Source organism: Euleptes europaea, chromosome 17, assembly GCF_029931775.1.
Source record: "Euleptes europaea isolate rEulEur1 chromosome 17, rEulEur1.hap1, whole genome shotgun sequence".
NCBI lineage: Eukaryota > Metazoa > Chordata > Lepidosauria > Squamata > Sphaerodactylidae > Euleptes > Euleptes europaea.
This window is the reverse complement of record NC_079328.1, coordinates 9,645,312-9,671,963: the sequence shown is the minus strand read 5'-3', so window position 1 is coordinate 9,671,963 and position 26,652 is coordinate 9,645,312. Positions and strand designations below refer to the sequence as shown.

Here is a 26,652-nt window from a genome sequence, read left to right as displayed (position 1 = left end):
AATGTCATCATTCCTTTTGATATTCATTAGCTAATTCAGAGGGAGAATGCTCTTCTTAAATTTGCAACCATTTATCAGTGGAAAACAGGTGTACATCTGCTGCTCAAGAGCTTCTCAGTGGTTAGTGTTCAGAAAGGGGGGGGAAGGCATGCACAGACTCACCACATCCACTGAGAGAGTAACTGGGAGAGGGAGAGAAGACCTGAGCAGCAAAATCCTCAAATGTCATTACTTCTTTGTGAATCCGGATTATTCCTTCAAGATACTGAGCTCTTTCTTCATAACTACAAGAAACAGGTTAAGGAAAATGCATAGATGGATACTGTTACAGAACCCCCAACCACACAAACATATGCAACCCATAAAAGTTATCCAGATAACTACCACATTTTCAAAAATATATTGTAATAAAACCAGAGGCATTCATAGTTAAAATCTTTCAGGTAGCTCAACATAGGCATTAGGAACCTGAATGCTGCATTTTCTAGCACTGGGATAAGGCTGCTTCCACATGGATGTTTTGTTCTGCTTCAGCTTCGAAACTGGAGAGCTGTTATCGGGAGCATCCACATGATATCCTCTAGTCGTCCACTTTCCATGTTTTGCTCTGATATTTCCCAAATCTGGTTTGGTATGACCTTTCCATAAAGCTCATAGCAGAAGCATGTTTGCATGCTGTATGGATAGGAAGATATGCATTTTAAGGTCCTGCCTACATCAGTGACATTTCACCTTGCATTAGCCCTCCACTGCTGTCATTTTCTTCAACATAGCTTTTTTAGCGGTTAAAAAAATCAGTAATTACTACAGTACTACAAAAAGAACCATTTAAAAAGAATCAGTAATTCTGTAACGAGTAATTTAAAAAGAATCAGTACCAATTACTGATTTTTTTAAGAGCCCTCCGGTGGTGGTGAGGTAGAATGGCACCCATAGGGAAGGAAGGAATGCAGAAAACTGTCATGTGGATGTGCCTTTGTTACTATAGTGAGAACTACATGGAAAATAGTTTCCGTGTGGAAGCAACCAAAGGCTACTGCCAAAAGTGACTGAGAGACTTCTAAAAGAAATAAATATAAACAATAATGTAACTAACAAGGAACAAGTATTACAGCAAATGAACTCAACAGAAGTATCACAGGTTGTCCCTAAATGCATATTGTAATAACTTTTTCAAAACGTTAATACAACTGAATTAAAGCTACAGGCTGAGGGAGAAAAAAAAGAAAACATATAAGTAATTGATTAATTAAATGTTTTAAAAAATGTAGATCATTATTGTTCAGGTGTAAGTATGCTAAACTTATACTTAACATTTATTTTGGAAGATCTGCTTGCTACTATCATAAATGTCTAATTTCTTGATGCTTCCCAATTAAAAAAATAGAATGTGTGTATGTTCCAGTCTTAATTATGCAGACAACAAAGCTTTGAAAACCAACAGTATCGCCTTTTAATTAAAACCCGGCAACCTGGAACACACACCATTCAAATGCATAATCAAAAACCAGTCACCAATAAAACTTACAAGCGGAACAAGCTGAAGCAACTTCCCAGCTGTCTTAATAGGACCCCTGCTTGTGGGAGCTTTTCACAGTGGAGAGAGCAAATCTCTTTCTTTGTGAGCAGCAGTTTCTGTTTTCTTTGAAGGTGAATCATGCACTTCAAATAACAGGATAACATTCGGAAGAAATATACAATGGATTAAAGAATTTTGCATACAACAGTGTGAATTAAACACTCAAACAGTAAGTGTGACATATCATTTCCTGTCACTGTTTTGCAGATTTTTCTTGTGTTTTTAAAATGTGGAAAAGCTGTTTAGCTCTGTGGAACTATATAAAACGAGAGAAAATGTCACATCTTTGCAATACTATCATAGGCCGTTTCAAAGAGAAGATTCACAAAACTGTAAATGCCGTCTTTGTTGAGGACCATCATGGGCAATTCCACAGTAAGATCCCAAGTTCGACAAACCTGACAAAAGTGAAACCCCCCCCCCAATATAAACCTCCTTTTTCATCACAGTGGAGTAATTTTTTTTAAAAGCCCAGCATTTCACCAAATCTCCCTGCTGACATTTCTATTTCCTTTTTGCTTGCAAAACCCAGTCCTGACCATCCAAGCAGAGCTACTTTCCTGTTACAGGCTGAACTCCTGATGACTCTTGTTTAATGAACAGGCTGCCAAACTTCCTAGGAGAGGAGGCACACGCCTAGTCCCTATTCTAAAGGGACTGACTGATGCCATTCATGTCTCATTGTGGACATGCTTATTCGGCACAGAGCTCGGCTGTTGCCAGGGCTCTCCGTTCCACACTGACACAGTGAGCCGCTGGTTCTGAACAGCAGGGTGTTCGGCCTGAGTGGCCGTCTGGTGCACAGACTTTCTGACATTAAGCTGGCACGTGCGGGCGCAGCAGGAGCAGACCAAGGCGTGACAAATTATGGGAAGAGCTTAGCTAAACTTATGGCTGGAAAGCACCTGAGCCTGCCTGCGGACCTCTGTGGACCTGCCATCCACTCTCAATCCCTTTCTAGCCTTTGTGGTCTGCAATCTGCTTGCAGGCTCTGTGCAAACGAGGCAGATAAACTGGAAATTCCTGGCATGCTGTGCTTAATAATGTCCTATACAAAAAGGCTTCTAGCATCCAACACATGCATCCAACGTAATGGACTGAGGAGGCACTCATAGGCATCACATTCAACACTGCATGTTAAGTTAGTCAGACTGGCAAGTTAATTCAGGATATAATGAAATGAGTATTACTCATGCAGATGGAGGCAACGTTCACACAATATTGACGAGGGGTGTCCGTCTGTCTGTTCCCAAGGATATTCAGAAATCACGAGACGCAAATCAGCAAAACACCTGGAGCTCTATTAGATTCTTTAAATTGGGAGATTTTCCAGTTACAGGAGCAACTTAAACATAAGAGTCCTGCACATTCAAAAGGTAGGAGGTTGCACGAATGGCAATACCAAAAGCTTCCTAAACTCCCAGAATTCTCTCTTGGCTTGATGCTAAAAGGTTTTGTTTACGCTATTTTAGCCTAGAAATGCTGACTAAAGAGAGGTGATTTACTCTTTTAAATCTGTGATGTTAAGTTAAAAACTGGTAGAGCAATTAAAGGGGGGAAAGTTCATGGCCCTCTGCATTTTAAATCTACTGAAGTGTTTTTAGGGGCAGTTGGAAGAAATTATTTTTTTATAATGGAAGAATCTTAAAATAAAATGATAGGTAGAAAATGCAAAGGGAATTATTTTAGATATCTAAAATCAACCCTGAGGCAGAGTGAAAGAAAAAAAGAAATCCATTCATTTTTTCCCTTTTACTTTCACTGGTTGGGTCAAAGATATCCACATCTCGCAATGCCATCCTAAGCAGAGTTACACTCTTCTAAGTCTACTGAAATCTGTGAGAGAAAGCTTTCCTGAAACCTCCCTGAAAACCTGACTTTACCTTTTCCCCAAAAGAGAAAAATAAATCATTTTCAGTTTTTATTTCATTAAGCCTCTCTTGTGCCATATTTTGACTTCTAGAAATAAACAGTTTTTGTCAGATCCCTCAACCATCAAAAGTGTGGGACAGGAAAATAACAAGAGACAAATTATAAGTCTCAGGAGTGACAGTGGTGGTTGGTGAGGGGAAAATAAATAAAAGAAGAGGAGTTCCACCATAATATCAATAAGCTTAGAAGGGTGTAACTTTGCTTAGGATGGCACTACAAGAGACTAGCCTATAATGAAAAATTACCCTTGAGGGGTCTTCAGTTCTGAAGGAGAGTTCTTGGGAATGGTTAGAGAAGATAGCAGACTCAGTTCCAAGACAGGGCCATATTTAACCAGCTGATAGGACAATAAAATGTACAGGATGGCAGATGATGCTGGAGTCTGCAAAAAGGAGATATACAGAAAGTGTGATAAAGTAGTTCGGTGGAAAAGCAATCAAAAGAACTCTCATATGGGTGGTCAGAGATGCACGGTGCCAGGCAGGTATTGCAACATGAAGCCTAGCATTTAGAACAGGATTCTTTGAAGGATTTCCTCAAAAGTTGTTTCTTTCAGCAAAGAGACTTGTCAAAATGGAAAAAAACCTTGTCCCAAATGGACAGAGAAGAACAGGACAGAGAAGGGTACCACAGCGGCTGTGAACCTCGTCTCGAAGAGGCATCCTCACCTTATTTTTCTACCTGGTGTTATGGGAGAGGCATGTTGATGTAGACCAGAGATAAGTCAACAGTGTTCTCTCTGCAGGACTACAGACTACCATGGCAATTCAACTGAAACTGGTTTGAAAAGGAATTCCAATCTAGAATCTCAAACAATGATCTGAAGGTAATTTGTAAACAACAGCTTAAACAAAAGGTGGTGTGATATTACACCTGAACCATCAGACCATTGGTTGAGATGTCATTCTGCCCTGGGAGACAGTACCAACCTCCATTCATATTGCTGCTATGGGCAGGGCGTGAGATGTAGATCTTAACTGGGGGGCTGGGCAATATGGGAGGAGGTTGTCCTTCAAGTACTCTGGACAGAAGCCATTTAGGACTTTAAAGTTAAGGGTCAGCACTTTGAATTGTGGCCAGAAACCAACGGGCAGCCTCAATACTGGTATACTGAATACTGGCATTAACAAACATGTATATAAATAAGTTGATCACACATTTCACATGATCTCCTTGGCCTTGTGAATGGCAAAAGGTTCCAATGGGACTGCACTAATCTGTGAAATTTAGCATAACTGAATATTTCAGAAATTTAATGAAAAGATAATGGAGGGACTGTGGACATTTCATCATTTTATAGCTATTAGAAGATTACAGTAACCACTGCAAACCAACACACCATGTCAGACTCTTAAAAATGAACCTTCTTCTAGAGTAAATGTTTCAAATACGAAACTTCAAATGGGAAGTACACTAATTATTGGTTATGGTCCAGTAGATACCACAGCAGCATAATTTTATCAGAAAAAAATTGGGGGAATTCTGCAAGTGCTTACATCAGTGCATCAGATTACCATGATACCTTATTAATAGTACAAAGGAAACAATAACTTGCTTATACTATATAACCATTTCATGTTCTAAAGGCATGTAAAAAAAATCATATTGTATTAAGAGTAGTTTTAGATTTGTTGCCACCTAGTTTTGTGGCTCAATATTTTTTTCTAAGAAAGCAGACATCCAACCATTCTTTAGCTCTGTTGAATAGAAAACGTCTCAATAGAGGCTCAAACACCTATGTGAAATTTAATGGACCTACGAAGTTTTTCCTGAATTCAGACAGGCCTTCCTCTATCTTCACAGTAAAAACAGGTACCTAAAGTAGCTTGAATTGACAGAAATATAAGAATGTAGAAACTTGGTCTATCTCTGGCTTTGTAAAGATATTAAGGAGTTGTCAGAAATGCATTATTTACTTCATTTATAACCCCATGGCGTAGTGGTTAAGAGCGGTGGACTCTAATCTGGTGAACTAGGCTTGATTCCCCACTTCTCCACATGACCGGCGAACTCTAATCTGGGGAACCAAATTTGATTCCCCTCTCCTCCACATGGAGCATGCTGGGTGACCTTTGGCTAATCACAGTTCTCTCAGCCCCACCTACCTCACAAGGTGCCTGTTGTGGGGAGAGGAAGGGATTGTGATTGTAAACCGCTTTGATATTCCTTAAGGTAGAGAAAAGCGAGGTGTAAAAACCAACTTCTTTTTCTTTTCTCCCCGATGGGGACCCAAAGTGGCTAACAGCTTTCCGCCCTTCCCCATTTTATCCTCCTGTGAGTTATGTGACCGGCCCAAGGTTACCCAGCATGCCTCCATGGCAAAGTAGGTGTTAGAACCTGGGTCTCCCATATCCTAGCACGATACTCTAACCACTATACCATAAAGTAAAACTCCTGTCTGCTAGAATTACTTTGTTTAATTCATCTAATACTGAATTGACATGCTGTGTGACTCTAGTTTGGACTTTGAGTGTTTTTGAAGATCCCCTAAAACATGTTTTGTAGCTTAGGCAAAAGAGATTCCCTTTATAGGTTTCAATGCTCAAAGTGTGTATATCATATCAAACTTGTGTTAAATTCTGCCATGCTGAGTTGATCTTCTCCTTTAGCGACATCACACTTTGCAAGGTAGGGCCTGGAGATCTCCTGGAATCACAACAGATCTCTCAACTGCAAAGGTTGGTTTCCCATTAGGGTTGCCAGTATCAGGTTGCCAGGTTGGGAAATTCCTGGAGATTTGGGGGTGAAGCCTTGAGAACGTGAGGTTTGGGGAGGGAAGCAACCTCAGCAGGGTATAATGCCATAGAGTCTGCCCTCTGATGCTGTCATTTCCTCCAGGGGAACTGATCTCTGTCATCTGGAGAGCAGTTGTAATGCCAGGTGATCTTTAGCTCCCATCTGGAGGTTGGCAACCCCAGTTCCCCTGGAGGAAATGACTGCTTTGGAGGGTAAAGTCTATAGCATTATACCCCACTGAGGTCCTTCCCCTCCTCAAACCACATCCTCCCCAGGTTCTAGCCCCCAAATCTCCAGAAATTTCCTAACCTGGAGCTGGCAACTTTATCTCCTTCTCCCCAACAGCCAACTTACTTTTATCTGCCCCTCTGTCTTCAGCTCTCCCTCTCCAGCCCCTCAGCAGTTTCTACCTAGGAAAACTGTGACCCAGGTGTGTGGTGCCGACCACTGGGGTAGGCCCACTTGAATGGTAAGATACCCTCAAGGATTTGTGGGGAAGCACCTCACTTTCCCCTGTACCCACCCCCCATTCTCTATTTCCCTTCATCCTGGCAACCCCCATATCCTCTCCTCTTCCCTTGCCTCATTCGTTCCTTCTCAGCCATTCACCAACCTAATTTTTATCTGCCCCCCATCTTCAGCTATATTTATTACTTATTGACTTTTTATTCCACCTTTCTCCACAGTGGAGACCAAAACAGCTTACATTATTCTCCTCTCTTCCTTTTTATCCTTAGAGCAACCCTGTGAGGTAGGTTAGGCTGAAAGTATGTGAGTGGTCCAAAATCACCCAGTTAGCTTCCACAGCAAGATAGGGATTCAAACCTGGGTCTCCCAGACCCTATTCTGAAGCTCTAACTGCTACACCACGCTGGCTTTCATAGGGTGGATGCTGTTGAAGAGTAAGTAGTAAGCAGACAAGCCTAGTTGAGTCATGCAAATTGGGTGGTATCAACTCACCCAGAGGTTGCTTCCTGGCCTAGGGTTGCCAACCTCCAGGTGAGATCTCCCAGAATTACAACTGAACTCCAGATGACAGAGATCTGTTCCCCTGGAGAAAATGACTGCTTTGGAGGGTGGACTCTATGGCATTATATTCAGCTGAGGCCTCTCCTGCCCCCAAACCCTGCCCGCCTCATACTCCACTACAAAATCTCCAGGAATTTCCAGACCTGGATATGGCAACCCTAAGCCTGGCCCGGCCACAATGAGTCCTCCCTCAAAGGCCAAAAAACCAAAGTAGCAAGCCGGAGGGTGGGGGCTTCGATGAAGCTGGGCCTTGCAAATTATTCCTGCCCAGTTTGCTTTCATAAACTCGCAGGTGAAACACTCGAATTATTACAACCTCTCTCTCTGAAAAGAGTTTTTATTTGTGCATTTGTTATCGTTATCCCATCCTCCAAGGTACTCAGGATGGTATACACGACTCTCCCCTTCCTCTTGTCTGTGCTCACAACAACCCTGTGAAGCAGGCTTAGCTGAGAGTGACCAGCCTAAGATCACCCATTAAGTTTTATGGTAAAGGTTCATCTTATCTGCAATGATAGCTTGTAGCAGACAACTTGTTAAACCAACCATACAAAAAGAACAAATGAGCAGTGGTGCAGATAAAGTACCCAAAGTGAGATTTTAGGGCTTTCCTCAGCCAGGTAGTAAGATTGCTGCTCCCACATCCCATGGTGACTTCACAGATACGCAGTGACTAAGGGAGCCGGGGCACCTGTAATCTTTGCCAGTGTGCCTAGCAGGTGCTGCTTCTCAAGCACAGCTGAAAAGGGGCCCATTGTCATCAAGAGGCTGCACGCAACTTCATTGCAAGGATCCAGAATGAAAGCAGACTGGAGATAAATCAGAGTAAGTACAGCTGCTGCAGGTCATGTTCTGCAATTACAGAGGGTGTTAAAAAAAAACCAAACTACAACATAACTAGGTGACCATGGAAAGATGGTTCAATAGAGGAGAAAGAACTACAAAAGCAACCAGTACTGACTGTAGAATTTTTTTTTAAAAAAATCTGAACTTGGATAGCATGCTAGAACTGTTCAACATACTGGGGAAACATATTCATTTTGAAAATCACGAACCAAATAACAGCGTTGGGCTAAGAAATTACATTTAATACGACTTTTCTGTTGCAACTAGGAATGCTACCAAGATATTTTCTGTTAGAGAACCCCCTGAGAAAAATACACATTAGGGATGGGCAATTAGATATTCCTGATCCGAAACATTGCCCGAAATTCCTTGTTAAGTTTTGGATCAGAAATATCCGAATGCTCACCTCCTAATTCACACCTCTTTATCCTAAACTATGAAGTATGGTTATTACTGGAGTGGTACTGTTACATTTTAAAAACAAAAATTATAGGGTAAGCTGAACTTTTTTCATGGAAAAGATGTATTCTCTGGAGCGTGGTATGGCATGCAACACATACAACAGAGAAAAGATAATCTCATACCTATGCTTTTCAGTTTGAAGTGTCTTTAAACAGTCTATAGCCAACATCATTGCATGAAATACTTAGTTGACCAGCCCCTGTGAGAATAATGGAAGCAGTATTAGGGTTGCCTACTCCAGCTTGGGAAATTCCTGGAGATTTGAGGGTGGTACCTGCGAATGAAAGAATCTGAGGAGAGGAAGGAGTACAGTAGGGATGGGTTTCCAGAGTCTAGCCTCCGAAGCTGCCATTTCCTCCAGGGAAACCAATCTGTATAGTCTGGAGATCTGTTGTAATTGTAAGAGAGCGCCACGACCCACCTGAAGGATGGCAATCTTAAGTACGATGGGGCCAGCCACGATCATGAGGGACTTTTCTGCATACCTGGGGTATTCAGAAAAAAAATGATATGTGAGACTACGTGAACAAAACAGAAGAAAGAAGCCCTCCAAAGCAGTAGAAGCATATTGCTTTGTATACTGCCTGTATACTCCCAAAGAATCCTGGCAGCAGGAGGACACACGGCAGGCACAACTTCTGTCCTAATGATGACAGTCCTTCCTTTCTTCACCTCATGAGGGACAATAGTTTTGCTGCAGGGCATGCAGAGGTACCTCATCTCTGGTTGCTGCTGCTGCTGCTGAATGTCTGCCTTGGGAACCTTTGGCCTATGGTAAGGGCAGCACCACAGCCTGCCATTCCTACGGACTTAGAGCAGACACATGCTGGGATTCAAGTAGCTACAGCTTGTCCTCCCTCTTTGCCAGCCTCCAAAGGCCTAGGAAATGTCTGAGGTACGGCTAGGTCATGCGAGAATCAGCAATGGTTTACCACAGCCTGCCGTGAGGTGAAGCGAGGCTGGGAGGCAAAAAGTCTGTTTCACTCTCAAAAATCATGAGAACTTCAGGCCGAGAGAAAGTGGGGGAAGGAGGATAGGCTAGGGTTGCCAGGCACAGCCTGGCAATTAGTGGGCGACTAAGGAGGATATGGGGGTTAACTGCTGGTGGCAGTGTGAGGACACTTCTGGGAAAACGTGGAAGTGACATCATTCCTCTCTAGGAATCGTCAGAAACTCTACAGCAAAACCATATAGTTTCTGGCCATTCCTAGAGCGGACCAATGTCACTTCCAGGGTTTTCCCAAAAATGATTTCATGCCATTGCCCAATGGCGATTTTTTAAAAGATTATTTTTCCGCCACTGGCTGCTGGAGCAGCAGCTGGAAACAAGAGCTGGAGGCAGGGCATCCCTGCCCCCTGGAGGAAAATGGAAGCCCTATGCTGGGCTTCTGCTTTCTGTTCCTAGCTCTTTTGGTCATGGTGACACCACTGAGCTCACAACTCTGGCTCTACCTCTTCCTGTCACATGACTCTATCATGTGACTTGTCACATTTGCAGCTTAGAGGGGTCCCAGGTCTAGAAAATGTGAAGACCATTGCCCTAAAGCACCAGACAGTAAGTCAGATACCATCTTGGAAGCAATTTCATCTGGTCCTTAATGATCAAAACAGAGGAAAGATCACCAACTTCAGTTTCTTCTTCATGTAGGTTTTTTTTGACAGATAACAATTTTACATACCTATGGCCCTCAGAGTGTTGCCTATAAAGCAGTCTCTGAGCATACAGAAGTTTGCCCACTGCTGTTTGAATAATTTGGAGTGACTGACTCCACAGAAACATTTTCTTTCCCAGTGTTGCACTTCCCTTACATAGTGTGGAATGATCTACCTAGAGCTCCAAGGCCACAAACTGTACATACACAGAACAGGATTACTTGAATACTAAAAAGAGTCAAAAGACTAAAGAGAAGAGTCACTTTTGGGGTAAAATTTCCAGCTTCTAGCCTCCTAGCCATACTGTGACCCCATGCTGTTCACTCCACGGCAACAATCAGAAAGGCATAACAGAACACCTGGTCCTCTCGATTCCATGCCTACTTTGGCAGCTGACTGTAAAACCTCCCTACCAGGTGGTTGCACTTCAATTACATTAGCTACATTCTAAAGTTAACAAGTGCCCCACGAAAATCTTTTATTCATTAAACACAGTATGACTTTTGTTAATTGCTGTACACTTTTGCTTGCATTTAGTCCATTAAATTAAAATATTCCTTGCAAGCATAAACAGGGTTGCAAGCATAAGTGTGGATAGAGGTGACAACTGTCCCTTGTTTAAAAGCCATTGTTAATATTGGTTCCATAATTATTTGATCCAACAAGTTTTCAAAATCATGGGTTAAAACAGCCACTGTTTTAGAATTGAAATCATGTTAGTTGTTGAGTAATCTCTACCCACTGCATATGCTGAACTGATTAAATTTTCCCCAAAGGGAATTTAAAAACCACAACTGATTCCTAGTCTGAACTGCGAGGTTTTTACTATACAATGGTAGTGAAATGCAGGTTTAACATTTTAACCAAAATTAAATAGCAAAAGGACATCTCCAACTTTTGTGATGCGTTTTCAAAAATATCGGCAGATAGTACTAGGTGTTTTTTAAAGCAGCTATTTATGTAATAGAAACAAAGAGCTGCTTTGAGTCTAAGGAAGTTTTGAGTAAATAAATTAAAAGAAAGTCAATGATTTCAAATTGTGCTTTGAAAAAGAGAACAGGGGTAATGAACTGTCAAATGCTCTACAACATTTGGGGGCCCATCTTTTGAAAGACTGAGAATAAACTTATAGAAAGGGAGAGGAGAGAACCGTTTGTCTCTCAGGGGAAAGCTTAACCGGGGCTATTCTAGCTGAATGCCACTACAGGTTAAAGAATAGGGTTGCCAACCTCCAGGAGGTGGCTGGAGATCTCCAGCTATTACAACTGATCTCCAGGCGACAGAGATCAGTTCCCCTGGAGAAAATGGCCCCTTTGGAAGGTAGATTCTATGGCATTATACCTCATTGAAGCACCTCCCCTCCCCAAATCCTCCTCAGGCTCCACCCCCAAAGTCTCCAGGTATTTCCCAACCCAGAGCTGGCAACCCTATTAATATGAGCCAGTGTGGCCTTGCATATATAGCTGGACGTTGCCCCGTTCATAAGCTAGTTATACCAATATCAGGACTCATTCTATAGCAGGTTTTTATGGCTCAAGTGCTGTAAAAAGAAAAAGAAAATGTGCAAAGAGGTTGACTTGCCAGCAAACAAAAGGGCAGGGCAGGTGGGGGGGGGAAGCCAAGTCCCAGTGGTGCTCCCTGCTGGATGGGGGTCTAGGATGTGGTGATGGACACCCGATTTGCTTTCTCCTATGCTGCCAGTGCCCCAGGGGCTTACCTTAGGCAGGCAACTGGCTTATGTGCCAAGCAAAATGGTCTGGTGAGCTGCTGTTTGGCACATATGTAGGGGGCTGCCTGTTCCTGCTCTACAACATCTACTTGCCTAGACTTTAAAGCCAGTTTCAGCTGGCGCTCCAAAATATCTAAGCTGCTTCCCTATCCTGATCACTCTGGAGTGCAGAAAAGCAAGCTTCCTGCTCTTAACACATGCTTAAGGGCAAGAGTATAAACTCTAACCCATGTTAGTGGTGGCCAATATGAAGACTGGTGGTGGAGGAAAGTGCCACTGAGTCATAGTTGACTTATGGCTACCCTGTAGGGTTTTCAAGGCCAGAGACATTCAGAGGTAGTTTGCCATTGCCTGCCTCTGCGTGTGCTGAGAGATTTCTGAGAAAACTATGACTGGCCCAAGGTCACCCAGCAGGCTTCATGTGCAGAAGTGGGGAATCAAACCCAATTCTCCAGGTTAGAGTTTGTCACGCTTAACCACTACATCACACTAGCTCTCATGAAGACTAGTAGTTCTTCCTAAATCAGGGAAGGCCGCATGGTATAGCCCGATCCCATCAGATCTTGGAAGCTAAACAGGGTCAGTACTTGGATGGGAGACTGCCAGGGAAGATGCTGCAGAGGAAGGCAATAACAAACCACCCCTGCTTCTCACTTGCCTTCAAAGTCCCTTGCTGGGGTCACCAGCTGTGACTTGACAGCACTTATGTAGATACATACGTAGTTCTTAATCTAAATGAATGTGTGGAATAAAATAATTTGTCCTTGTGGTTTTGGAAATAATCAGCCAAAGCCTATTAAGACCACTCAGTTATTCTGCAATATCATTTAGTTATTGTAAAGATATTATTGTAAAAAACAATGCTGAACCACCTTTTGAAATGAATTCCATTATTTGCTGCTACTATCTCCCATTGCAATAAAGGAATGTTACATTGTAGCTTATAACATTTATACATTCCTTGACATTTCAGTATCTCGGCAACGCTCCAACATTTAACAAAAGCGTCAGACTTTCTTTGATATGTATCTTCTTGGGCTGGGTATTATTTGGTGTCACCATATTCCAAGATTAAGTAGGCTCACTTATTTATATTCCTCCAGCTAGATTTGACTACAAAACTGGTAGAATGTGCCTATACGAACAGACAATCTTCAGAGCAAAACAATGACCACCACTTTTGAATGAAAGGAGGGGAAATGAACATTTGCACATCAAAGGCACTCTTCTGTTAAAAAAAAAAAAGCACGGCGCACACTTTAATCTTTCAGACAATCTATTCATGGACTGCTCTGAATTCCATTTCCCATACAAATGGGAATGTACAGCACAAGGATATCTTTGCCAACAATAAAACAAGCACCACAACGAGGTATGGTTCTGCAGTCTTTCAACTGCTTACATACATTGGCAACTGAATTTTGATTTTTTACTAAAAGAGGAAATATCAGAAATTTCAGTTTTCATCATAAAACACTAAATCAAAATACTTGCTACTTATATACTGTGCATGAAGCTGCCGTGTTTTAAGATTTAATGGCCACAATTCAGGAAATCTTGAGCTCCCCTGTTGCATTAACAGTGCAGATATCTGCACGTGGACTGTGGCAGCTGGATGCAGGATTCCCCCCATTCTATGCATAGTGGTCTACAAGTATCAGAGGAGACCTGCAAGCAGGAATTTCCTAAAGGATCATTATCATTGAATTACGTATGCATTCGAAATTATTTTCACCAGCAGACACAGTAAGAAAAATCAGAAAAATGAAAGTGTCCAGAATTTTTTTTTTAAGCCAAACTTATAACCCGCTCTACCCCAGCAAAGCCAGGCTCAGAGTGGTTCACATAATCTATAAAATATACAATACAATAATAAAATAAGATAAAACAATACATTAAAACAGCCCTAAATCAATTAAAATCACAAATTGCCCCTACAAGTTTCGCATACGCTTCTTCAGGGGGATCTTTCTTAATTCAATCGTCCCACACAAGCAATGAAAACAATCATGAATGCAAAGAGAAGACCGATGCTTCCAATTCAAACTGGGACAGCCCTGTCACAGTTTGAATTGGATGCATCGGTCTTATTCTTGTTATGGTCTTGAATGTTATTTAAATGGTGAGACTGTCCAACCCAATGCCATATGGATTATAATTAAATAGTTAATGTACATACATAGTGTTCCTTGCCTGAACAAGATGGCTTTGTGTGTGGAAGGGGAAGGGCAAAGTGAGAAGGATTTACCATAGCAGGAACATTTTTTCAAAAATGGTACAAATGGTGGTATGCAAGTCCTATTCAACAATTGGAAAATACTACATGCCTTTTATAGGGCACGAAACACATTAAGAGTTCATTAATTAAACAGAGCTTGTGGAACAGATGGAAAGGCTATCTGGGTTCTAATTACTGTACATAGGTTTGCAGACCTTAATGAGCTCAATAAAACGAATGATTACACATTAATCACAATTAGAGATACCTATAAGACAGTCTGCATAATCAGGGTAACATGTCAAGCATGACAACACAAAAGAACAACAGGCAGTATATAACCTAATTAGGAATAAAACAATCCATTCAACAGAGGAAATACACACACTTTACATAAAGCAGATTAATTTTAGCAAAGCTCCCCTGAAATTGGAGGAAAGCCACTGGATATAGAAATGACAAGAGCAGTCAAGCCTTTTTATACACTGACTATATTTTTGGTTTTGTGTAACCCAACAGCCCAGCCCTATGAGCAGCGCACTGGGCAAATCCTGCCACCTGACTTTGACAAGGACTTGAGCCTGCCAAACTTCATACAACACTGCTGGGTGCCAGTGTTAGTCTTTGCACAAGTGAAGTTGACCCTACCAGTGGTTATACTGCCAGAGAACACAGGAAGCTGCATTCTGCTGAGTCAGACTCTTGGTCTATCTAGGTCAGTCTTGACTGCTCTGATAGACAGCAGCTCTCCAAAGTCTCCAGTAGAGGTTTTTCACATCACCTCCTTTTAGCTGGAAATGCCAGGGATTGAACTTGAGACCTTCTGCCGCCAAAGCAGATGCTCTGCCATCTAGCCATGGCCTGTCCTGAGCATTCAAAGACACTCCTTCCAGACTACTCCCTGAAAAAGAGCTTTTGGTATCCAAACAATCTAGCATTCACCAAGAAATACAGAGATGGAAACAAATGGGCTCATTCAAGAACACACCCTTAGCTAGAAAATTAGAATACGGAGCATCTCCTGCCTAAGCAGAAGGATTTAAATAGAACAGATATTTGAAGTTTTACACATGTATACTACTCAAGTGTGCAACTATTTGGAATTCAAAATTTGGCTGCAGAGGTAAGATCAGCATCTTTCAAAAAGCAGGGCAGGAGGGTGCATAGCTTCAGGGTGACTGGTCAGGCTGTCATCTTGGAATCTCTCCCCAACTATTTTGCCCTTTAAAAAGACATCTAAACTCCAATAATTATGACTTGTCTTACACAGCATCCTCCTGTGAGCAAACAAGGAATTTGTTTATATCAAACTTATGGACATAACGAATGGTATTTGAAGTTAAGCTTCAAGGTTCAGCAAGATAACAATGAGCACAAATTACAAAGACATTCCCCAACTGCATATTGTTTCAAAAATATGTTGTACAGGGTACTGCCATGAAAGCACGGTTACAAAGGCTAGTTTCAGAAAGCATATTCTCACTGGTGTGGTTTGGGGAAGGTACTGGGCAAATAATGGTCTTTTAGTCCACATCTACACATCGAGCCAATGTAGTGTAGTGGTTAAGAGCAGCCAACTCTAATCTGGAGAACCAGGTTCGATTCCCCACTCTTCCGCATGAAGCCTGCTGAGTGACCTTTGACCAGTCACAGTTCTCTCAGAACTCTCTCAGGCAATGGCAAACCACCTCGGAACGTCTCTTGCCTTGAAAACCCTACGGGGTTGCCATAAGTCAGCTGCAAACTGACAGCACTCTACACACACACTCCACATCCAAAGCAAAGTTAGAACATCAGAACAGTTGTGGATGTCCATCACCAAAATTCCTGCACTTATTTTTTCAAACAGTAAGTGTTTTAGCATACAACTGTCACCTCAACCTCCATGAGCTGCAGAAGCCTCTTAAGATACCCGCACTACTTGGGGTGCTCAGGATTCTACCCATTGCAGTTCAGCTATCAAATTAAAAGGTATGCCTATAATTTGGGTATATATATATACTATTTGAAACTATTCTGAAATCTAGAAATTCTATTTTCAAATAAAAATATTTTTTAAAATTTCTTATTAAAATGGTTGGTAGCTTCCCACTCAACTATCTTTGAACAGTTTTCCACATGGAGGCTGGCTTATGTGGTTTCCCCATTGTTGCAGTGGTTGACCATATAGCAGAGCAGCAATGGGACTTCCACGCGGAACGCTTATCTGTAGTTTCCCTACCCCAATTCCTCACCAGCAGCCATCAAGACTTTTATATATTTTTAAATCAGCAATTTAATATCATTAGAAAGATTAACAATTTGTATATCAGGTTCTTTGAAATTCCCAGCATTTTTTTTAAAGGTCTTTAGGTCCCTTCCATTGCAGAGATAAGCCCTTCCCTTTACATCTCTGCAATGAAAAGGGCTAGATATTTACTTGCTCTATTGAGACCCGAGGCTAGATGAACAAGAATCAGCTTATCAGTACCTGAACAATGCAATATTGTGTGTGTGTGGTATTTTTTAATTTCTCTCTTCTTGGATTGCATGGCAGAATTTCAGGAAACTAAAAAGCAAAAAAACAAAAGCACGAGCAGGATAAGAGATCATTAATCAAAATTTGATGGGGATGTTATCTTTTCATTTAAAAATCTTGAATATCTGTCTCTACTGCTCCCCTTAAGAAATGTGTCTGTGCCCCCAGTGACTCTAACTGGTCCCCTGGAATGCAGGGGATATCACCCACCTAAGGAGGTACAGACGTGCCCCTATGAGCCTCCTCCAAAAAGCAGGTGGCGATCCTCTCCTTCATGATAATCCCATAGCTGAGGCAGGGATCCCTGGATATCTGGCACCCACACCATTGCCATGATAGTGGGAATGGCCTTGTTTTAATGGCAAGTTGAATGACTAATAGGGTTGCCAGCTCTGGGTTGGGAAATTACAATTTGGGAATTGAGTCTGGGGAAGGTAGAGTTTGGGGAGAGGAGGGGGTTCAGCAAGGATGTGATGCCAGACAGTCTACCATCTGAAGCTGCTACTTTCTGCAGGGGAACTGATCTCTGTAATCTGGAGATCAGTTGTAATTCCAGAACTCCAGGCTTCACCTGGGAGTTGGCAACACTCATGACTAGGCATTTGGGTACCTCCTCTCCATTTCCAGACCAGCCAATGGATGCCATCTTAGCTGCTCCAGTATTGACTCTTGTCTCTATTACTACAGCCAAAGCTGCCCATATAAAAGTCTGCCAAAGATAGTGCCCAGCTGAAAGCTTCACTTGCTGAATTCCCTCTTTGACAAAACTATGAAAGATATTCTACTATAAATGGCCTGGACCTACTTCAGATAGGCACTATAACATCAACAACAAATCCCTAAAATGTGAATATGATTTAGATCAGAAAACAATTACTTGCCTTTGGAGTAAATTGCCACAGTCAGATATATAGCCAAATATACACTTTAGTTCACATTTTGGCCTTGTGTTTCCAAAGATCTGTGACTGAAGCAGAAGCTTTTTTTAGCCTGAGGTTAAAAGTGTGGGTGTGGAAGTGAGCTTTTGTTAGAAAAAAATTAGCAATGCTATGAGTCATTGTGCATTAGTGGCAGAATAGTTTTGCATCTTGTATGAACCCAGACACCATATGCCATGCGAGGACCTATTACTTCATTCGGTGCCGCGGCTGACAGGCAGACACGTGGATATCCCCAATGGAAAGACTGTCTCTTCTCTGTGGTGAGTACAGGAACCCAGTGATCTGAACACATCAGACATTGTAACTAGCAGCAGGAACAGCTGGTAAGCTACCAAGAAGCAAGAGCAACACAGAGCTAGAATGTTAATGAGGATGATTGAGCTAAATCACAATGCAAGCCCCAGAAGGAGAAAATATCCAATTCACTTTATTTTACCAGGTCACGCAGTGTAGCATTTAGATTTTTTGCTTCCCATTTTGAAATAATAACATTTGGATTCTGATTATAGCTTTAGTTTACATGACTAAGGAATTGGCAAATACTGATTGAGAATCTCAGGATTTGTCCCCCCTAGTCCTATTTGTGAGACATCTTTCCTTCTCTTAACTTTCCTTCCCTTTTATGAAAAGTGATACAATTCCTGAGCTAGTGAAGACTTCAGCAAAATATAAGTTGAAGCAAACATGTGCCTTGCTTGTTTCAGCACTGCATGAGCGAGTGGCCAAAAAGAAACAGTTTTTATGCAAAAGCAATCGAAAACTAAGAAAGTTGCTATGAAAAACATGGATATAAATAAGCAAAAATGATTTATTCAATTTGCATTTTAGCAAGGCAGGATCAGCATGAAATCCCTATGTAATATCTTTGATTAGGACAGACCAAACTGACACAAACCACTGTACAATGTTGTGTGTCAATTTGGTTGGTACTAATAAAAAGGGTATTACACGGATTTCATTTTTGTTTTTGGATTGTGTGTGGATTGTACAACTCCCCCCCCTACATCAAGGACTAGCACAGTCAGTTTTTCAGTGATAGACCTGAAAATGCCATATTTGCTGAAGAGAGTTACACAAAATAAGATGTTTGTTATTCATTCAATTCCATTCTACATCTACACAAATGTGACCAAATGTGAAGACATTTGACTTGACAGAACTTCACTGGAAACCTTTTCATTACATTTGCTAGGCTGTCACATTATTATTAAGCCTGAGAAATCTGTTTTGCCTTCTTTCCCCAGGGGGAAACACGATGGCTGCTGAAAAGAAGACTGTAGCAAGGATGCTACCCAAGTGGCATCATTTTTAAAAGGCCTTAGAGTTAGGTTAGTATGAAAACATTACAGGCTCAATTCATATGTTTCTCAAACTCTGCAGAGTCCGTTTGTTACTTAGCTGGACAGCAAATTAGCCAGTGGATAACTGTTCTGAATCAGCACATATACAAATGCTGCTACTATTGAACACAGTGAAGAGGAGCGAGTGGACAAGTAAACAAAGGACACCACAATTATTCTGGTTTTTAAACCATTTGATTCTTCACTTCGGCTTCCAGAATTCACATCTGCTTAACAGTGCTAACAACTGGCTGTCTGTCACGAATCCATTCTGCTCAAGGTGATTTCTTCCTCTGGCACAAAGCTCCTTCCCTTTCCACTAGACTCTTGACTCAGAAGAAGCCGTTATTGGCAGAAGGGGTCGATGGAATCCAACCTGTAAACTCTGTTCCTACATAGTTTTCCATCTCCTGGCTTAAGGACAAAGAAAACAAAAACTTCCTGACTGAGTTGGTTTTTTTTTGTAAACATTTCTGGCATCAAAAAGTGCTCTCCCCTTTCAACCGTTTCTTCAGTGATGGCTGCACAAGGGCTTAGAACTGTTCCACAATTTAGGAAAGCTTCCTTCCACTCTGACTTAGCTTCAATTGTCCTCAAGTGATACTATCAAATAGATCTTATTGCCTACATACGAGTGTCATGTCATCTTGTGCACTGTAAGTTCCCAGGGATCACCAGAAAGTTCCCAGGAATAGGATAGCGGAGTTACGATAAGTCACCATGATGCAAAAGCAGCAGTAGATGGAGAAAAATGGCAGTGAATCTGACTGGGAAAATGTGAACATTGGTACAACTTGTGTTTGGGGAGGGGAATAGTTGTCTCCTCCCCATTCAAAGCACAGTGTTTGCTTGGAAATTCCAAACAGGAAAGCATTTGGTGTATCTCTAATTAACTTATTCTAAACAGATGACCTGGATAGCCCAGGCTAGCCTGGTCTTGTCAGATCTCAGAAACTAAACAAGATCCTCCAAGGAATACCAGGGTCATGATGCGGAGGCAGGTAATGGAGAACCACCTCTGAATGTCTCTTGCCTTGAAAACCCCTCTGGAGTCACCATAAGTCAGATGTGACTTGACGGCAAAAAACAACAGATGATAATATTCTAGGGAGTTTCATTCTCCATCCTTTGGCAGGCGAAAGAGGGGGAGAGGACATTGCTAGAAAAGGATATTGCAGCAATGTTCACTCATCATTGTTCTTTTGGGGGTGTGTGATAATGCTAATGCTGGGTTCCTATATCTCCCAGATAGCACGGTTTTATTTGGATTCTAAGCATGATACCTGATACTATTACTTGGCATACAGAGGAACAAAACCTACTGAGGGAAAATCAGAATAGCTTCTGTAGAGGCAAGTCCTGTCTCACCAACCTTTTGGAGTTCTCTGAGAAAACGAACAAGCATATAGACAACAGTGAACCGGTAGACATTATATATTTGGACTTTCAAAAGACTTTTGAGTAAACTTAGCAGTCACGGGCTAAGAGGAAGGATTCTCTTATGGATTAAAAATTGGTTAAATGACAGGAAGCAAAGAGTAGGGATAAATGGATAGTTTTCACAAGGGGGAAGAAAGAAGTGGGGTCTCACAAGGCTTGATATTGGAACTGGTACTATTGCATTTGTTCATAAATGATCTGGAACTAGGTGTGAGTAGTGTAGTGGCCAAGTTTGCAGATGACACAAAATTATTCAGGATAGTGAAAACCAAGGATGATTGTGAAGAGCTCCAGGACAATCTCCACAAATTTGGTGAGTAGGCAACAATATGGCAGATGAAATTCAATGTTGGTAAGTGTAAGATGATGCACACTGGGACCAAAAAAATCCCCAAATCAAGTATAGATTGATGGGGTCTGAACTTGCTGAGACTGAGAGGGGGAAAGATTTTGGAGTTGTAGTAGATAGCTCAATGAAAGTGTCAACCCAGTGTTTTGCAGTGGTGAAAAAGGAAAATTCTATGTTAATGATTATTAGGAAAGGGACTGAACATAAAACAGTTAATATTATAATGCCCCTGGATAGATCTATGGTGTGGCCTTATTTGTAATACTGTGTACAATTCTGGTCACCGTATCTCAAACAGGACATCGCAGAGATGGAAAAACTACAGAAGAGGGCAACCAAGATTATTAGGGGAGTGGAGCACCTTCTCTATGAGAAAAGCTGAAGAATCTGGGACTTCTTAGTTTAGAAAAGGGATGACTAAGGGACAACATGATAGAGGTTTATAAAATTATTCATGGGGTGGAGAGAGTTGACAAAGACAACTTTTTATCCCTCTTCCAAAATACTGGAACTTGAGGGCATCCGATGAAGCTGATGGGCCGTAGATGCAGCACAGATAAAAGGAATTTTTTCTCTAGACTGGTCATGTCTTCAAGAAGCCAGTCCTTCAAAGTGTTAAGACTCTGAAGTTTCCAGCTTCAACTCATCCCAATTTCCAAACACACCCCTTGTCTCTGTTATCACTGGCTTACCCCTCCATTCAATATCTCCGTTCATGCTGTAACACAGCTGAATGCCTCTTAGAGAGAACAATAGCGTTGGCTGAATTTGTTCATTATAAAGTAATCATTTTCTCTGTCTCATTTGCCATTTATCTAAGCAACACTGGTAGACCCCAATAATCTACATCCCCCACTCCATCTCTGATGCTTTACACTAAGGCTGGCCCATTATCCCCCACCCGTTGCTCTCCATTCAAGACTTTGCTTCTTCCTCCTCCAATGACAAAACTGTAACTATCTGCTCTGATACTCTGAAACATTAAAATTCCAGATAGGCAGTGTTCTGAGAGAGAGGAATTGTGGAGGGTGCTCTCCACAATGGGCAGGTTCAGCATTGTTGTTGTTTGTGTCTTCAGGTGCCACACAGTGGTACTTCCCCTCCCCTGTATTTTTCCCACCTTTTTCTGTTCCTGTCCTTCTGGGAATGTTAGATCTTGTGGCAAACATATGTAGTTTATTGGTGGCATAGAGAGGGAAAGGATGAAATAACTTTTTCATGTTTTGAGGATCAGAGATGCTATTTGCATCTGAATCACTCCGAGTCTCCCTGGCTGTGGGGATCAAATGAGTAGCACATAGTAGAGGAACTCCAGACATCTGGATATATTCAGCTGCACCAGAGATACTGCAACAGTAATCTGCCCCCGAGACAGTCTTCTGCTTCTACTGCTGTAGGTTTGTCAGTGCAGAGTCATCAACCTTTGGCCTGTTCTTTGGGACTCTTCACTGTGGTCTTCTATTTTCCTGAAGAGAGCTGAAAGGACCTGGAAAGCAGCCAAATCCTGTCTTCTTCGTCGAGAGTTAACTCCTTGAGTGACAGTAAATTGACTCATCTCTGAGGTCCCAGTTCACTGATTTATCCTGGTTCCTTCATTATTACTTACTTTTACTGGAAGGGAACGGGATGGGGGCACATAAGTGACCTAGAGAGCGGACTGAGTCCGTGACCACCCAGACCTCTAAACAAAGAAGAACTGACGATTTTCCAGTTCAGCCTAAGCATCCTGAGTTTAATGTTCCTACAGGTTTTCTGTTCTGGATATAGCCCCTCAAGTGGAGGCACCCTCAGCTGATACTGCCCCCAATATCATTACACCGAGCCCAGGGAGTGGATCATTCTCAGAGGGGGCAGTCACAGGTGCTGATAGGGTGAAGGAGGGGCTGATGTGGTCACAGAACTTTCTTGTTTCACAGCTAGGACAGTGGGAATTGTTTTTGATCAACTGAATTCTGTCCTTACTAAGATGGACTATCCCACTAATAATAAAATCTAACAGCAGCAATTCTTTACCAGTGAGGACATTAATACAATCCCATCCTCCTGTTGACCCCTTTACAGAACAATAATTTTGGGAGGTTTCTTGTCTGTCAGACACTAGTCAACTGCTGCTACAATCTCATCAGATTTGTCTGAATGTTTTATTGGATGGTAGGATCCCCTTTTGGAACAATACAGTTCTGAAAGGCCCACCTAAATGTCAGAGATTCATCTATCACCCTGAGGTCAGTTGAAACATTAAACAGCCCCTTTAGGGTAAAAAGATTACTTCTATCCTTTGATGGTCCATTTATTCCAACGGTGATTATGCAACAACAAAAAACCCTCTCTGATTTCCAGAGGAATTTCCCCTTTCTTAGTTTTTAACAACTGTCTATATCCCACCCTCTTTATCTCCAGGTCTTCAAGAACCAAAACTGATGCTATGACTAAGTCTAGGTTAAGCAGTTCAGATAATGTCCCAGAGTGAGATCTTACTTGTTAGGATGAGCCTCCAATCATCTCAGAATCTCTGGTAGGAAATCCCACATCTACTGACTCCATGGAGACAGATTTAATTAATTCCTCCAAAGCTCTTCTAGCAGTGGAGCAAGATTTAATTAATTACTCCAAAGCTCTTGCAGCAGGGGAGCAAAAGTCGATTACTGATAGGCTGGAGCAACTGAGGACTAGAATGTTGGATATGAAGAACCATGCTTGTGCTCTTATAGCCCTCACTCCTTCTGCAATTGTAAAATACACAGAGATGTCGTTAGGAAACTCATTATAAGCTCAAACACCATCAGGCCTTTCTAGGACACAAGCCTCCTAATGGCAACCTACCTGTCCCATATAAAGAATATGTTTTTGCTCAACCTCCAAAAAACTCTGGGTCCTCTGTGGAAGGACCTGTGATTTAGAAGACTATATGACTGGTACAGTAGGGCCTCGTTCAGTAGCCCCCGCCCCCAGGTGATTCCTCTAATCTGGTTCCAGTGCCATATAGAAAAATGGATCCATTTTAGTGGATCCTAAGAGGGATAAAATAAACTAAATTGACACTTAGAGACCCAGAGTGAGCATTATCTAAAATATATTTTATAGAACGTGACAGGATGGTAAAATAAAACCCAGGACCCCATGTTTTTACAGTTTATAAGATGTTATCATACAATTTTCATCCAAGAGACCTGGTTAGTATCAAATTTGATATTAAATAGATTCCTCACTTACACACTCAATGCTACCTCCTTGCTACCAAAGGACCCCTAGCAGGACTGCCAAGTTTGACTTCTACTTTACTAAAGTACGCTGAGCTGTTTCTCGCTTTAAGATCCATAGCAATGGCCTGATTTTTGACTTTTAAAGATCAGGTAATTTTGGCTCTAAACATATGTTATTATGAGCACTGTTGGCCTGATTTGGAAAATTTCATCTATGGACGAGGTCAAATATCCCAAGGCACAAGTAATATTGTTACGGGACATCAATGCTTGCATTGGGAATGGTAGTTTTGAAGCCCTGTGGGACATCAATATCTCATGCTGAAATTACAGCTGATATTAGTCTGAAATGGACCTATATACTCCAACATGAAATACAACAGGTGTTGGATAGTGAACCATTCCTTGAGCTTAGGGGGAAATTTCCTGTAGCACAAGACACTGATGCTGCTCTGACACTATGTGGTAAGTTGGTTAAACCCTTGAGGCCCTTCTTGACTAACAATGTTAGCATATCAAATGAAAGAGGGAAATTTAAGAACCACTGGTTTGACAGTGAGTGCTCAAATATGAAAAAGCAACTAAGGTGCGCTATTCTGGTGTACAAGCATCCTCAAATTAACTGCTTATCTAAGTCTTGAGTTCCATAATAAATATAAACTACTAAGAGAAAAAAAAACTTGCTTCAGTAAGAGAATTAGGGCAGGAGCTCACCTTGGCCTTATTTCAAAAAGACATGCTGAAGTTTTGGCACATACTTGTGACTTTGGAAGAAAGAGTACGCCATGAGCTAAACTGTTACATATCTAAGCACTGCATACATAAGAACACTTTAAAAATATTTAATGATCTAACTCAGGAGGACAATATACTTGACTTTCCCATGATAATGCCATCAACCGATTCACCAGAGTGGCTACCTGTATCTTCTAGTGAAATGAAATCACCAATTTCTGCAATCAGGGAAAATAAAACCCCAGGGGAAAATTTCATTCCCCCCAGACTTGTCAAAAGCGTCTCAGGACTGTCTTAGCCACCCTATTTACTTATATAGATAGCCTGGTAGATTTCCCCAGAAACAGACTTCTTCTATTGTGCCAATTTGTAAGAAAGAGGAGCATACTGAACCAGTCAGCTCAAGGTCAATAAGTCTGCTGGATGTGATAGGAAAGCTCTATGCAAGGCATCTTCTACTGAAGCTGGAGGCATGGGTAAATGAAAATGACTTGTTAGAACCAGAACAAACTGCATTTAGACAAGAGGCATTTGGCCCTGGACCACTGCTTTCTGTTACAACGGATAATCTAGGCAATTATATGAGAATGTATCAATCTCAAAGCTGAATTTGATTCCACCTCAAGATATCAGTTGTGGAGAAAATTAATTTATATGAACATTGATAATTTGATAATAGGCTATTAGAATGTATTAGAGGCCTTTACACAGACACCAGCTTAAAGACCAGATTAGGTGTCTATGGCCAACGGTCTAGCTCAGTTAAAACCGCAGAAGGGGTACGTCAAGGTTGCATCTTGGCCCCATTACTCTTTAATTTATACATAAATGATATGGTGGAATACCAGTCAGGACCCCCAATTTTTTCCAGCAAGAGTAGATGGAAAGGCCATCTCAATTTTACTGATGGTACATTACTAATTTCCCACGTCCAAATTGGTCTCAGAAGGTTGTTGAAACAGTTCAGCTCCTATTGTGAAACAAACCTACTCAATGTAAATTATGATAAAGCTAAGATCATGGTCTTTGGTAGAAGGGTAAATCATTATAAATGGACAATGGATGAGAAGCCTTTAGAACAGGTGCCTTTGGAACAAAAGAATTTGCATTTGTTGTTCTGTCTGGTAGCAAATAAGTCTATGTTGGCACTCCTAGACCCTGGAATATCGGGTCAAGAGAAACCCAGTTGATTTGCCATTCATTAGATGCTGTATGTGTGTGTGTGGGGGAGTGTGGCTGCGGAACAGTTACTGGCTCTGGCTATGTGAATGGCCTGTATCACGGCATTGTTGTAAGTGATCCATGGCAGGCCATGATGCATTGATAATTGATGATTTTGAAGCCAACGGCAGAGGACACAGATTTTCTTCCTATGCCATTTAGTTTATGGCCTTCTTTATCAATAGGGACTGAGTGTTGAGTTCCCTTATTCTTCCCTTAAATGTAGAACCAAGGAATTAGCTGTGGGATGTAAGAAAAGGAATGGGCATCCTTCCTGCTTGGTTCTATACTGATTCTCAATATGCGTACTGGAAGATGGCACCAATGCTGGGCATAACCAAGGTCCCATTATGACTTCCAGTAAGCCATCCGTTAAAGGAAAGGTGACAGGTCCCATTTTCCCCAGATGTGTAACTCTAAATACCGATTTTCTGGCTATTGGAGGTGCACAGGATACTTCAGTTTTAAGGGACTGAGCCATGAGTTGTGATATATGCAGAGATCCTAGCTCAGGGTGTATATAGACGGTTCTGGCATAGCATCATCCAATGAGGGTTCTGAAGTGTAGTGAGTCTCTGCCCTCATAAGCAGGTCGACTGTAGTCAAAGACCAGTTCACCAAGTGATTGTGCTTGTTTGCATGGATCCAGAAGTGGACCCAGGTTGTCTAGAGGATAGCAGCCTGCCTCTGTCTGGTTGAAACTGGGGGGAACATATGGATC

At 41.7% G+C, this 26,652-nt stretch overlaps 1 protein-coding gene across 1 annotated transcript in view; it reads right to left on the bottom strand.

The window, feature by feature from the left end:
• The window catches only part of RALGAPA2 (Ral GTPase activating protein catalytic subunit alpha 2), a 186,195-nt gene that overhangs the window by 11,285 nt on the left and 148,258 nt on the right, over positions 1-26,652 (bottom strand). The window contains exon 38 of the mRNA XM_056862277.1: positions 163-284. Coding sequence (XP_056718255.1) covers positions 163-284 — 122 coding nt within the window. The remainder of the gene's footprint in view (positions 1-162; positions 285-26,652) is intronic.